This window comes from Alligator sinensis, unplaced genomic scaffold (assembly GCF_000455745.1).
Source record: "Alligator sinensis unplaced genomic scaffold, ASM45574v1 scaffold32_2, whole genome shotgun sequence".
Classification (NCBI taxonomy): Eukaryota; Metazoa; Chordata; order Crocodylia; family Alligatoridae; genus Alligator; species Alligator sinensis.
In genome coordinates, this window is record NW_005842670.1 from 41,916 (window position 1) to 53,949 (window position 12,034).

At 42.9% G+C, this 12,034-nt stretch overlaps 1 protein-coding gene across 1 annotated transcript in view; it reads right to left on the bottom strand.

Moving 5' to 3' along the window:
* Nucleotides 1-214: 214 nt before the first annotated feature.
* LOC102371686 (vitellogenin-2-like) overlaps nucleotides 215-12,034 on the bottom strand; it is a 37,425-nt gene continuing 25,605 nt past the window's right edge. Inside the window, exons 26-35 of the mRNA XM_025215761.1 lie at nucleotides 10,713-10,925; nucleotides 10,475-10,617; nucleotides 8,873-9,011; nucleotides 7,967-8,099; nucleotides 5,324-5,510; nucleotides 3,374-3,468; nucleotides 2,686-2,780; nucleotides 2,436-2,595; nucleotides 1,479-1,640; nucleotides 215-350 (exon numbers count right to left, since the gene is read on the bottom strand). Of these exons, the coding sequence (XP_025071546.1) occupies nucleotides 244-350; nucleotides 1,479-1,640; nucleotides 2,436-2,595; nucleotides 2,686-2,780; nucleotides 3,374-3,468; nucleotides 5,324-5,510; nucleotides 7,967-8,099; nucleotides 8,873-9,011; nucleotides 10,475-10,617; nucleotides 10,713-10,925 (1,434 nt within the window). The 3' untranslated portion in view covers nucleotides 215-243. The remainder of the gene's footprint in view (nucleotides 351-1,478; nucleotides 1,641-2,435; nucleotides 2,596-2,685; nucleotides 2,781-3,373; nucleotides 3,469-5,323; nucleotides 5,511-7,966; nucleotides 8,100-8,872; nucleotides 9,012-10,474; nucleotides 10,618-10,712; nucleotides 10,926-12,034) is intronic.

Consider the following 12,034-nt stretch of genomic DNA (forward strand, 5'->3'; position numbering starts at 1 on the left):
GGCCGCCGAGGGCAGCGCCACGAGGAGCAGCAGCAGCGCGAGGGCGCCCCGCAGCCACCTCATGCCTCCGGCGTCCGTTAGGCTGTACGACGGGAAGGGACAAGGGACAACCTTCCCCTGGGTGCTCGCGGGATACAAACGCGCAGACCACACGTGCTTGTCAAACACACTGATTTATTGGGCGGCCAGAGCAAGGCTGGTCCGCGACGCGGCGCGTGATTGGTGGTTCCGCGCGGGGCGGGCTCAGGTCGGACAGCGCAGCCGGGCGCATGCGCAAGCCTCGTGAGCGTCCACGCGGTGTTGCAGGTCTTCAGGTGTCCGCTGCAGCTCGGCGGAGCTGGGCTGGGAGTCTGCGAAGGACACGGAGGGTGATCGGGGACAGCCCTGCCCAGCAGGCTCGGACTCTACGCTCCTACTTCCCGCTCTGCCTGCAGAGGCTTTATTTTGCTTCAGCGGCGCCTGGGAGAGTAGATAGGGTTGCCAACCGCCCAGGATTGCCCTAGAGACCCGAGGAATTAGACCTAAATTCCCCAGGAGACTGCCGAGAGTCGCCCCGCAGGCACATGATAGGACGTTCATTCAATTAAATGTTAAATCCAGTTTATACAGCAGTTCAGTGAGTTCTTTAAATGTAGTAATAACGTGCATTTGCCTCTTTGGCGTAAAGTCTACTCCGGACAGTAGATCAGTCATTAATGCTACGTCATGTGATGAAACCTCCTAGAATAGATTCAAATAGAGCTGGCGACCCTAAGAGTGAAACATGCTGGGTGCAGGCAGAAGTGCAGCTCCCAGCTGCAACTCGGGGTGTTTCTGCAAAGCGTCGGGGTTACAGGTTACCCCGGACAAGACAGGAGGTCCTGCTGGTTCCAGGGCAAGGGGAATCCAGCTGGTGCCTCAGCAACAGCCAGTGCTGCTGGTCTCACCCTAGGAGTGAGTGGGGGAGGCAGCAGAGGGAAGCTCTTCTTGGGGTTCCCCAGGCGGTGCTGAAGACCTCAGGGGGAACTTCCCAGGCAAATTACAAAAGATGCTACATTTTGAAATGTCTTTATCAGATACCTCATTCAATGAGGGGTCAGATTTTTACCAGATCAGCCACTTTTCAAGCAGTCTGCAGCCTGTACTTGTGTTTAGTCCCAGCTTTAAACTGCTTTCTGGTGCCAGATCAGGCAAAAATTGTCACTTCTGTTTTTTAATGGGAGAAAATAGTGCATTTGTAGGTGCTGATGCACCTCACCCCAGCTTTCCCCTTTCTAGATGTGCCTGTGTCTCTTCCCTCCTCCCCCCTCTGGGCTGAAGGTTCTTGGCAAACTGTCTGCATCTGGAACAGCTGTGTGGCAGGAGGGGGCTGCTCTCCCTCCTACAGCTGCAGAGCTGGGGGGTGCTAACTCCTGGGAGTCTTAACAGTGCGATGTGGACATGCTGGCTGAGCAAACAGGCTGGAGTCTGCTGACCGGATATGGCTTGTGTAGACTTACCAGCTAGCGCACAACGGAAGCCAACAGAGATGGGAACGGTTTTGGTGGCTGAGCATCCTTTCACGCAGCGTAAAACTGGCTCGACCGAATGGCATTCTGAGATCTGTTTTTCAAAACCAACTGGCTTCTCAATTCTAACAGCCATGCGTTGCAGTTTACAGGCTACAAGACAATTGTTTTAAAGCCATTTTAGAAAGCACGCATGTTTCTCCTTAGGCCAACACAGCTACAACCAAGAACTACTTAGTTGGTCTAATAAAAGATATCACATCTACCCAAAGAACCTTCCCTGCCTATATCCCTAGACCAACATGGCTACAGCCAACAACCTGTTTCTCCAGCTGTGGTTGATTATGTTGATTGATTCAATTAAATCAGATTGAAGGAAGTCAACGAATACACAAAGTCTATTCCAAATGAAGCTGGTGGCAGTTTTGCTATTGATTTCAATGGGAAGAGGATCAGACATATTGAACCAGTTGCTTCTGAACCCTACAAATACCTAAACTCTGTAGACATCTCTGGCTTTGACATCAAAGCTTTCTAGGCACCCAAAGCTTCTCTTCTGCGCATGATGAGTATCAACTCAAATCAAAATCTTTTGTCAGCCGTAAAGGAAGTAGGTACTTTTCATGTGTATTTACTAGCTCTTCCCTGACATACATTGCACAATAGCTTTCATGTCATGACCCGAGGCGCACATGCATTGCATAATAGAAACTAAGCCGCTGTAACAGTGAAACAAACAATGAGCTTGCAATCTTAGAAAAAATAATTTACTTTGGCTGTTGACATAACCACACTGATAGTGGAAAAGCAAGTCCAGAAGCAAACTGGCAAGTACTCCACTGTCCACCTCTGCAATTTGTATTCACTACAACACATCTAGCTATATAAACATGACTACTATACTAAAAGCTAATCAATTACTGCTGATATGTATTAGAATCTTAATACCTCCAGCACAAGGGTCTTCTGGGAGAACCCAGGACTGAGCAAAGCTCACTGCATCTTTTGCTACATTTCCACTAGGCATCTGATATTCCTGTTTCCTTTCACCATCATATTTTCCACAAATGCCACATGTTTTTCCTGCCATCCAGAAAGCAACCTGAATCTGCAGGGGGAAAAAAACAAAAAGGTTCATTGAAATTTTTATTTTATAAAAATTAAAATATTGAAAAAATGGGGTGGGTGGGGGGAATACCTCAAGCGTATGTCCATCAAAATAAAGTCTATCTATGCCATATTCTGTGGCTTTTATCAAATACCCATCCTTCTCACTGGTGATCAACATGTATGCTTCTGCAACACAAAAGCAAAATTACTTTTCTTTGAAACAGACTTTCAGTACCAGCACCCATTGATTTTAACACACACAGTTTCACCAGGAAGGCCAGAAAGGGTCTGCTCTACTGGCTGGAAAGTTTGATGAAATATTATTCATTGAGGAAGGGGTAGAATGAGCAATTGATACACCACATCCACAGCACTGGCTTGTGATTTACTAAGGCACTGTAGCTGTTTATGCAAAGCCAGTAACCCCTTTTTTGCTCATCCTCATTGCTGTCTTCCTATGTGGAGCCAGAGCAAAAAAATAGCATGTGAGATGTGCAAATGGAGCAATGTTTGCCCTGTATGTTGTCCCACCATTGTTCCTCTGCATATCCCCAATTATGGACTGAACTAGTGCAAGCAGCTTTGGCATGACTCATGCCAGTTGAACAAACTTTACTTTGATTGAAGCCTTCAGGACCAAGTTCCTGTTCCCTAAATCCTGTCCATGAGTCTACAGTAATACACTTGTTTTTTAAGCAGAATATTGATACTATATCTGTGGGGTTAACCCACCTGGCAAAGAGGATGCAATACAATATATATATCATGTCACCTACCAGAATTAGATGTGTATGGGACATAGTCTTTTGGGACTTGAACACCATTTATCTTCAGCCAGACATGTCCATTTGAAGGATACATATTAATCTCACTTTAAAAAGAAGAAAAATGAATTCAATCGAAGATATGTTTCTTGTGTGTTACTCAATTCACACAACGTGCAATTCTTGTGGCTTTCATTGTGTCATATGCCAAGATCCTTCAATCTCTCACTGAAGCAAAACACCCAAACCAGATTCTATGTAAAAATACAACTTCAAAATACAAATGATCAGTAATAACTTCAGGTTTGGTCACCTCTTCAAACATTAAACAAAAAAATGTCACCACTTCTGAAATGGACTAGCCTATTTGACTTCTAGTAGGTCAGAATCCTCCCCTACCAAGTTAAAGTCCCGTCTTTCAGGTAAGGGAAGGACCATAAGACACAAAAAGGACATAATTTCTTATGACAAAAAATAATACTGAAAAGAGGCCTGGGAGCATGTTTAAGGGTGTAAAACAAGGTACTAGGAGGAGAGATTGAGCAGAGAACCCCAGACAGTGCCCACTGCTTCATAAAAAATATCAGTAGCCAGAGGAGCTTTGTCCAAATACATGAAATGACCAGGGAATGGAAAAAGAACCCAAACTGCTATACTGATGACCTTAGGAGGCACATCCTTTTACTTTGTCACCAGACAGGTATGGAATATGCTACCCCATCAATATACTGCAGCTGGGGAAAAACCCATCAGTGATTTCAAGAAATCAAAGATAACTGTGATGACAATTTTCACATCAAAATTTCTTTGTTCCCTTTAGAGAGTGTTCCCTATATTTCTTGTGCTACACAATTGTCAAATACAAGATCACACAGTAATATCAAACTTTTGTATCAGGTATTCTGCAAAGTTACTGGGTAATATGAAATATAGTGTATCCCAAACTGACTTGATAAAACATGTGGGCCATTAGGCTTGGAATAAGGGAACTGTCCCTTCTAAAATGAAAGCATAATTCAGTTTCCATCTACACTTACTTCTCATCATTTCTGCTGAGATTGTCATGTCGTACTAATTACTGGAGAGGCCAGCTAAATGATTACAATAGTCTCTTCTGGCTTTATAATCAAATCACTAAGAATTGGGCTCAAACAACTAACATCCACTGCTTCATGAGCAGCTCCTCAACAATGGAGATTCCTGATTGTTACGGACTTCATTTGGATTGAAAGGACTGATCAAGAGATAAAAAACCTAACAAGAAATAGATCCTAACAAGAAATAGGAGTTTTTCGATTGACTTTGGGAGAATTCTGTTCCATTACAAATGTCCTTTAATCATCTAATCCTCAGATTTACAGAGGATTACTATGTAATTACCTTGTTCTCTAAGGCCCCTGCCAGATGTGCAGGTAAAGATGTGATAGGATATGATGTGTGATCTACACAATTGTGCTTCTTGCCATGCCACACATGCATGGCAGGAAGTACAACTGTGTGGATCACACAGGAGATCTCATTGTGCCTTATTGCTTATCATGAGGGGTCTCCCTGTACTGGCAACTATCAGGCTCTTGCAGCTAGGAGCCCCCTTAGGTGATAGGGCTCCCAGCTCTGAGGGCATACCATGTGCTCCCACAGCTTAGAGTTTCATCAGCTGATCTGTCCCCCTGGCTGTAGCAGTGTAACCATGCACTCCTGCAGCCTGAAACCCACAACTGATGGGGCTCCCAGCCTTGGGGGTACACCTCACCACATGATCAATGGAATGATAGGAACCAATTACAAAGTTATTACAGATTTTTGGGGAACAACTTTATGGCTCATTAGATATTCTATGACTCCATTAATTGTTTTAAACTGTGGCCTGGTTACAATTTAAGATGTAATTAACCGGTTAATATCATTTTAAGAGTAGTGTGTGTCAGGGGCCTAATTGTCACATAATTTAAAATTACTTACTGACTGGCAAGCTTGACATTGAGTTCTTTAAGGTCAGGTGATTCTTCAGATTGCTTCATCAAAATTAGGAACTTCAGTTCCGGGCTACAGTCCTGGGCCAAGATGTGGTAGCAATTTGCAGGCATTGAATAGTTAAATACAACATCATTGAAGGTTGTGATCATATTTTTGGATATTAAACAATGTGCTGAAAAAGGAAAAGCCCACTGTTAGCAAACATTATACATTTTAATTTTTCTATTTAGAAATTGCTTTTTAACATGTTGGATCAATTTCTGCACCATAAATGCAAAATAGCCTAATTAGATTAAACAATTTCAGATTTTCATCAGTGTGAGAAGAAAAACTTTGCTTTTTATTACAAACTAGTGAGCAGAAATGTGATGATTTTAAACTCTGCAGAAGGAATTTCTGCTTTCATTTGCACTGGCACAATGCTATTCACTTGGCCTATTGACTCTAGCAGTCTTGCTACAGTGAAAAGGACAGAATTTCCCCAACAGGGTTAGTAATTGCCACATCATTAACCATTACTATTCATAAACGAGTTGCATTAGAAGGTAGAGTTACACCAAAGAGTATTTGACAGCTATATGGATTTATGCATTATAATGATTTATATCTAATTGGAGCTGGTTAACAAACCAAAGAAAATAATCACTTTCACATATTGTCATGTTCCCCACCCCATTTTTCACTAAACTCATTTTATGAGAAATTTTCTGATCAGTTCGGATTAGGATTTACCTCAAGGAATTGCACCTGTATGTTCCATGGGTCAAACTCCCATGGTTGTATTAACAAACCAACTCTGTTGTGCTCACATTAGTCCAAATTTACCATATTTACTCAACTCTAATATGAACCTGAATTTAAGACACCCCCCAATAATTATATTCTATATATGTAAAATTTATACATTTTTAATTTCCCCACCACTGCTACAGCAGGGAAAATAGTGGCTGGGGAGAGGAGGTCAAGTGGCCCTCTTGTCCTTTACTCCCTTCACCAACTTCTTCCCCCACTTACTTTCAGACCCTACCCAGGTTCTGTTCCCACCCTGAGCATGTGCTGGATGAACAAAATGCACGGAACCAAAAACACCAACTTTGAAACAAGCATACCTGTAGTAATTTGCACACACAAAAATTACTATGGGTACCTACAAGGTTAATTCATCTAGAAGCGACGCATTTCCCATTTTTTGGAAACTGCCACAAGTTTCAACACAGGTACTCCAGAAACACACTTTTGAGCTACACTTTTATACCTACTCATATACAGTAAAAACTATGCATGATATGATCTTAAAGCCAAAAGGCTCATACTATGTCCCATAGTTCACTGAGCTGGGCCCCAGCAGAGCACTTCAAGCCATGGTGACCCTACAGCTCAGCACTGTTCAGTATGCATGTGTACTCCAGATAACCCCTACACAAAGGATCCATGTGCTAATTAGCACCCCACTTGCAACTGGAACTGGGTGTTCTTGTTACAAGTTCTGAGACCCTCCAAAAAGGTATATGTAGATAAGGCGTGTAGCCACCTGGTCTGGCTCCATGCCATGAGAGAGTGGAGACACGCCAGTCACATGCGACGGACCAAAAGAGGCCTCTCATCTGCACAGATGTTTGGTGGTGTTTGCCAGACATTTAAGGCTGGTGAAGAAACAGGAATCATTGGAAACAGGAAAGAAAGGTGCTACTCAGCTGTGGGAGTGAAGGGGAAGTCAAAATGCAGTTGATGAAGTTTAAAAAGTGGGTTTAAAATGAGTTGGTGCTATGAGGGACTGAGCACAACGGGCACTATATATCATTTAGATGGGCTGCAGCACTAACTTAGCCTTGTGGTAGGTTATCATCAGTGTGCTTGCCCAATATGGGCCACTTGTTTTACAGGCATGCTCAGTGTGGGCTGCATTCAATCGGCTTCAGAGTTGGTTTCCATTGCTGAGCATGCGCCGCTTCTCGCAGCAGTTTAATGACAGACAATGTATTTAAATAAGATTTCCCTGCATGCAAACACCAGAGGAACGGCTTTTCTCCCCATGCTGATTTGGGGAAAAAAAACCTTGGTATCTCTGATACAAATCCACTAGCTTTAAAAACTTGTGCCTGCTTACACTACAGCTGAATATGGCCCTTTCATTGAAAATGGCCAAGGAACTTAGTGCTCCACTAATATGCAAGTAACTTCTTCAAAATACAGATTAATTAATTGATTGGCCAGAATTTAAGTGATATCAACTGCTCTTTAATAGCACAGCTCATGGTACATATCCAGAAGGTGAGGCACTCAAAATTACTAGTCACTTGGTCATTTTCTAGAGAGATATTTAATCTAAAATATAAATGTGTGTAAATTTGGGAAATTCTCTCTCTCATTACTGTCACTGAAGTCCCAATTGCACAAAATCAAGTCCTGATTTCTGACCTGGATTCAAATAGATTTAAATGTTAATACAATTTTGTCTTCATTCTTACCTCTGTGATCTCACTGTCTTTAATTACACATTTACATTTATTCTTTGGAGTCTATTTGATTTTTAAATGAATGCATAATAATTCCATACAATGTCAGAAATATTGTAGATATTGACAGAGTCTCTAGAGTGCATATTTTCAAAGTAGATGAATTGCTGACCTTTAAGATTTCCAATGACCGAGAATGGCACAGAATGGAAATTCCAGTCAGGGTACTGTAGTGCTGAGGTTGATATCTGGGGACTAAAAGGCAATGGCACAGCGAGTTTTATAGCTCTGTCATAAACTGTGACCTGAAAATGAATCGGGGAAATAAAACCAACAGTAGATACAAGATATATTGTGCGAGTGAAAGCAACATTTTATATAACAATCAGATAAAGCCATGTTATACTCCAAAGTCTAAGTTTCAATATATGCTTAGTTCACACAAGTGAAAATGAATGGAAATCCTCATTTCTTTAAACTGCAAAACAGTACATTATTTGGCACATCTACAGTCTCTGCAAAAATAGAAGTGTTATAGACTAGGTTTGATAGTCATTGATACAGCATTTTGAGGAAGCATGCATCAGACCTATCTAAAACCCTACTGGTTTGGGACCTGTTCACCTGACAGATGAACTCTGTCCTTGCCTGTACTATTGCAATCAAGATTAGAAGAGTCAAGGTGGGGGTTGGTCAACTTAAAAGGGCTGTTTATAGGATCTGTCATGATCCTTGGTCACGTAAGGGGCAAATAAGTTCTGCCTCTCTGGACCCTGAATTGTCATCCTTTCAAGCATGCTGTAAGAACTATCATTTCTTGGTGTGACTGCTGGGGAGGACCGGAATGTATTTTTCTTATTCTGTGGAGGAACACCAGTTTATTTTTAAGCCCCTTAGAGTGAGAAGAGCAGTCATTTATGAGATATATTTTTTATAAAACAAAACTGAAAACAACAGAAGCATAGGGTTTTATTCATTGGGGAAAAATTGTGGCTCAAGCCAAAGCTATAAACCTTCAATTTCATGAGTGGTAAAATGCTTTAGCAAATGTTTTTTAAAAAGTCAGTAAAATATTTACATCTGGTAGTTTGAGAACAACATCGCAGGTTCTTGGAGAACTCAGAGCCATCACCAGAGTGGCCTGTTGAGGGGGATTGTGTTCTTCCTTTTGGAAGAATCCAAACATGTAGGCGAGTCCTGGAACAAGTTCATAAACCCTGGAAAACAGAATAAAGGGATTTAATTGATCTTCCTGGAAGAGATTATTTAAAATTCTATTCAGGTTGGAAACACTCATGAAGTAAATGCCAAAACTCTGGCATCTGCCACTAAATCTATCACACACCCATGCATGGTATTGTGCAGAGCTGGACACAAGCGGGGAGGCAGCAGTATTAGAATACCAAACATTGCTAGAGTACATAGTAGCACTCAGGAAGCACCTGGCAGCAGTCAGGAACAAGGACAGCTTGGCTGCATGAAAGAGAGTCAACACTGAAAGTGAGGCACACCAATATATTAAAATAACTAAAAAAACAGATTTGTAATTTCAATCCTACATCTGCAACACTCCCCTTAACAATTAGCATGTAGTTAACATTGTGTTTCAAATGGCCCTGTTGTGCTCCACTTCACACACACACACACACACACACACACACACACGCCAAACATTCTGTAGCAGTTTGGCTTGAAGCTGGTATGCCCCTGGAACTCCCCCCCCCCCCCACCCCCGTCCTTTTTTGGGCACTCGGCCCTTCTCCTTGCCCACCATGCCTTGATGAAATGTTACTTTCAGAAAAAGGAGACTGCCCCAGGACTCCTCAAGTCAGATCTCTTCTCATGAACACAGGTATTTGTGCTCATTGCCTTAAGGGCTAATTCTGGGGCTCCAGCTGCCCTTTACAGCATGCCTATGCCTCACACATGATACTAATTTTGGCTGACATGTGGCTCGCCTGGGCTATGGGCTCCTAGCCCCAGTCCTTGCCCCTCTTGGACTATAGGCTGCTTGCCCCACCTTAGTCTCTGACTGTGACCCCCAGTCTTTGGCCCCTCTTTCTAGGCCCTGGCCCTGCTCCTGGGAAAATTGAGCCTCCTGGGCCAATGAGACCTTCAGGCTGTCTAGCCCTGTTAGTGTTTACACACACCCGTCCTGGGCTACAGGCCTCCAAGCTGTCTGGCCCTGCCAACACTCACCCTTCCTGGGCTACAAACCTTGAAGTTCCTGGCCTTTCTGACACTCACCTCATCAGTAAACTTCTGGGATCCCTGGCCCCTCTTCTCACTTCAGGACCAGCTGGGACTTCCTTTCCTTCCCTTTAGTCCCTTCCTCAAACCTCCAGATACTTGCCCCCAGCCCAGATGTTACTCAGGAGCTCCACTGCAGCCCTGCTGCCCAGAAGCTCCTCTCCCCATGGCTCTAGGGCTAGACTGCCTGCCCAGCTCAGGTCCTGGGCTTATATGCTTCAAGCCCCAGCCCCCTTCCGGTCAGGTGACTCTCTAATTGGTCCCTGCCACACCTACAGGCTGCTTCTCATGGAGCCTCTTCCCCGCTTAAGTGACAAGCTTCCTGTTACACCTTCCTATTGTTTTAGTTTTGCCCACAAAAAACCTTCCAGACTGATCCAAGTTTTTTGCTGAATGTGGCTTTTTCAGAAACTGATGGGTAAAATCTTACCATCTTTCAGCTCTTTTGAGTCTTGAAGGGATAGTAGGCCACTCTAGCTTCATCTGCATGGCTGGACGATCATCAAATTGACCAGTTGCAACTTTTGCAGCAATTTTATAGTCACGGCAATCTTGACCCCATTTTAGATAACCCTAATGGAGAAAAATACTTACTTTATTTTCAGTGTAAAACATACTAGAATATTTATACTTCATGTACTGTTGATCAGGTAACGTTTGAACCTCACCGCTGCTTTATTAGAATTTATTACTGAGGCATCAGCACAGAACTTCCATCTACTTGGTGCAGTTATATTTGACATAAATACTTGCATCCTAGGTCTTGTGGAATTTAGATTCAAGTAGAGCACAAGCTGGAATCCTGCCAGCCTCCGGTCATTTCGAGCAGCACGGAGAATAACAGCCAGTACTGGTGGCCTTCTGTCTCCCAAGAATTTAGGCTGAAATCACAAGAAGAAAAGAAAAGCTGGGACATTTTTATAAATAAATCACTATACATTAATCAGGAAATGTGTTTGTAAAGGAATAGGCTTGTACAGCAGGCATACAGCACTTAACAGGATCATATACAGTGGCACATTATAAGTACTTTATCTCATTCAATTGGGATCAATGGGATTGGCCACTGATTTCTACAATCAAGCCCTAAATGACTTACTTAAGAATCTTTTACAAGAGCACTTTTAATGCAACAAAAATAAATGAGGAATAGGAACTTGACCCATCAAAGAATAGCTCTGTTAACAAGCTTTGGAATTGCCTTTATTCAGACAAAACTACTGAAATCAATTCTTTTGTGCACTAAACCAAAATAACCACCTTCTTTCATAAACACATTTTAGGTTTTCATTTTTAAACTATAACAATTTATGACTACAAACTGATCTGTTCAGTGGATTTATATAGTAGACTTGATTACATTTAGCAAGGATCAATATCTGTCACTTTTATTCTGCATAGTACTGGACTATGTCACAACCCAAAGTTGTGGTTTTTTGTTTTTGTGTGCTTCAGCACCGCTAAATTATGTTCCCGCCAAATTGCAGCTTTTTTGCACGGTAGAGTTTTCTGCTGCAATAGGAGAACCCGCTTGCAAAAGAGTATTTCCCGCTGTTTGTAGCCTTCTTTGCATGGTGCATTTCTTTTGCATCATAGTGATGCACGGTGCAAAGGAGTTCCCGCCATTTGTATTTAGATTCGTGCCACATTATTGGCCGGTCCTAAATGTAGGCATACGTGGCGGCTAGCTATTGGCTTGCTAGCCGTACAAAAGGCTTGGGTAGTTTCCGCCCAAGTCGGAGAGAGAGGAAACCTGGAGAGATACAGAACTCACCAGGAGGAGGAGACTTCGCGCTGTGTGAAGATCTCCAAGCGATGTGGACCCTTGCGGACCCAACGCACCTTTCTTAAGCAGGCAACGGAGGTCTGTTTAGCCTCTAGCCCCTCCCCGTCACCGAGCGCAATCCTAGACGTATCCCTATCCTATATACCCAATTTTTGAACCCACGGAATCTTAACAGCTCCGGGGGACCTGGGAACCGAACAGAAC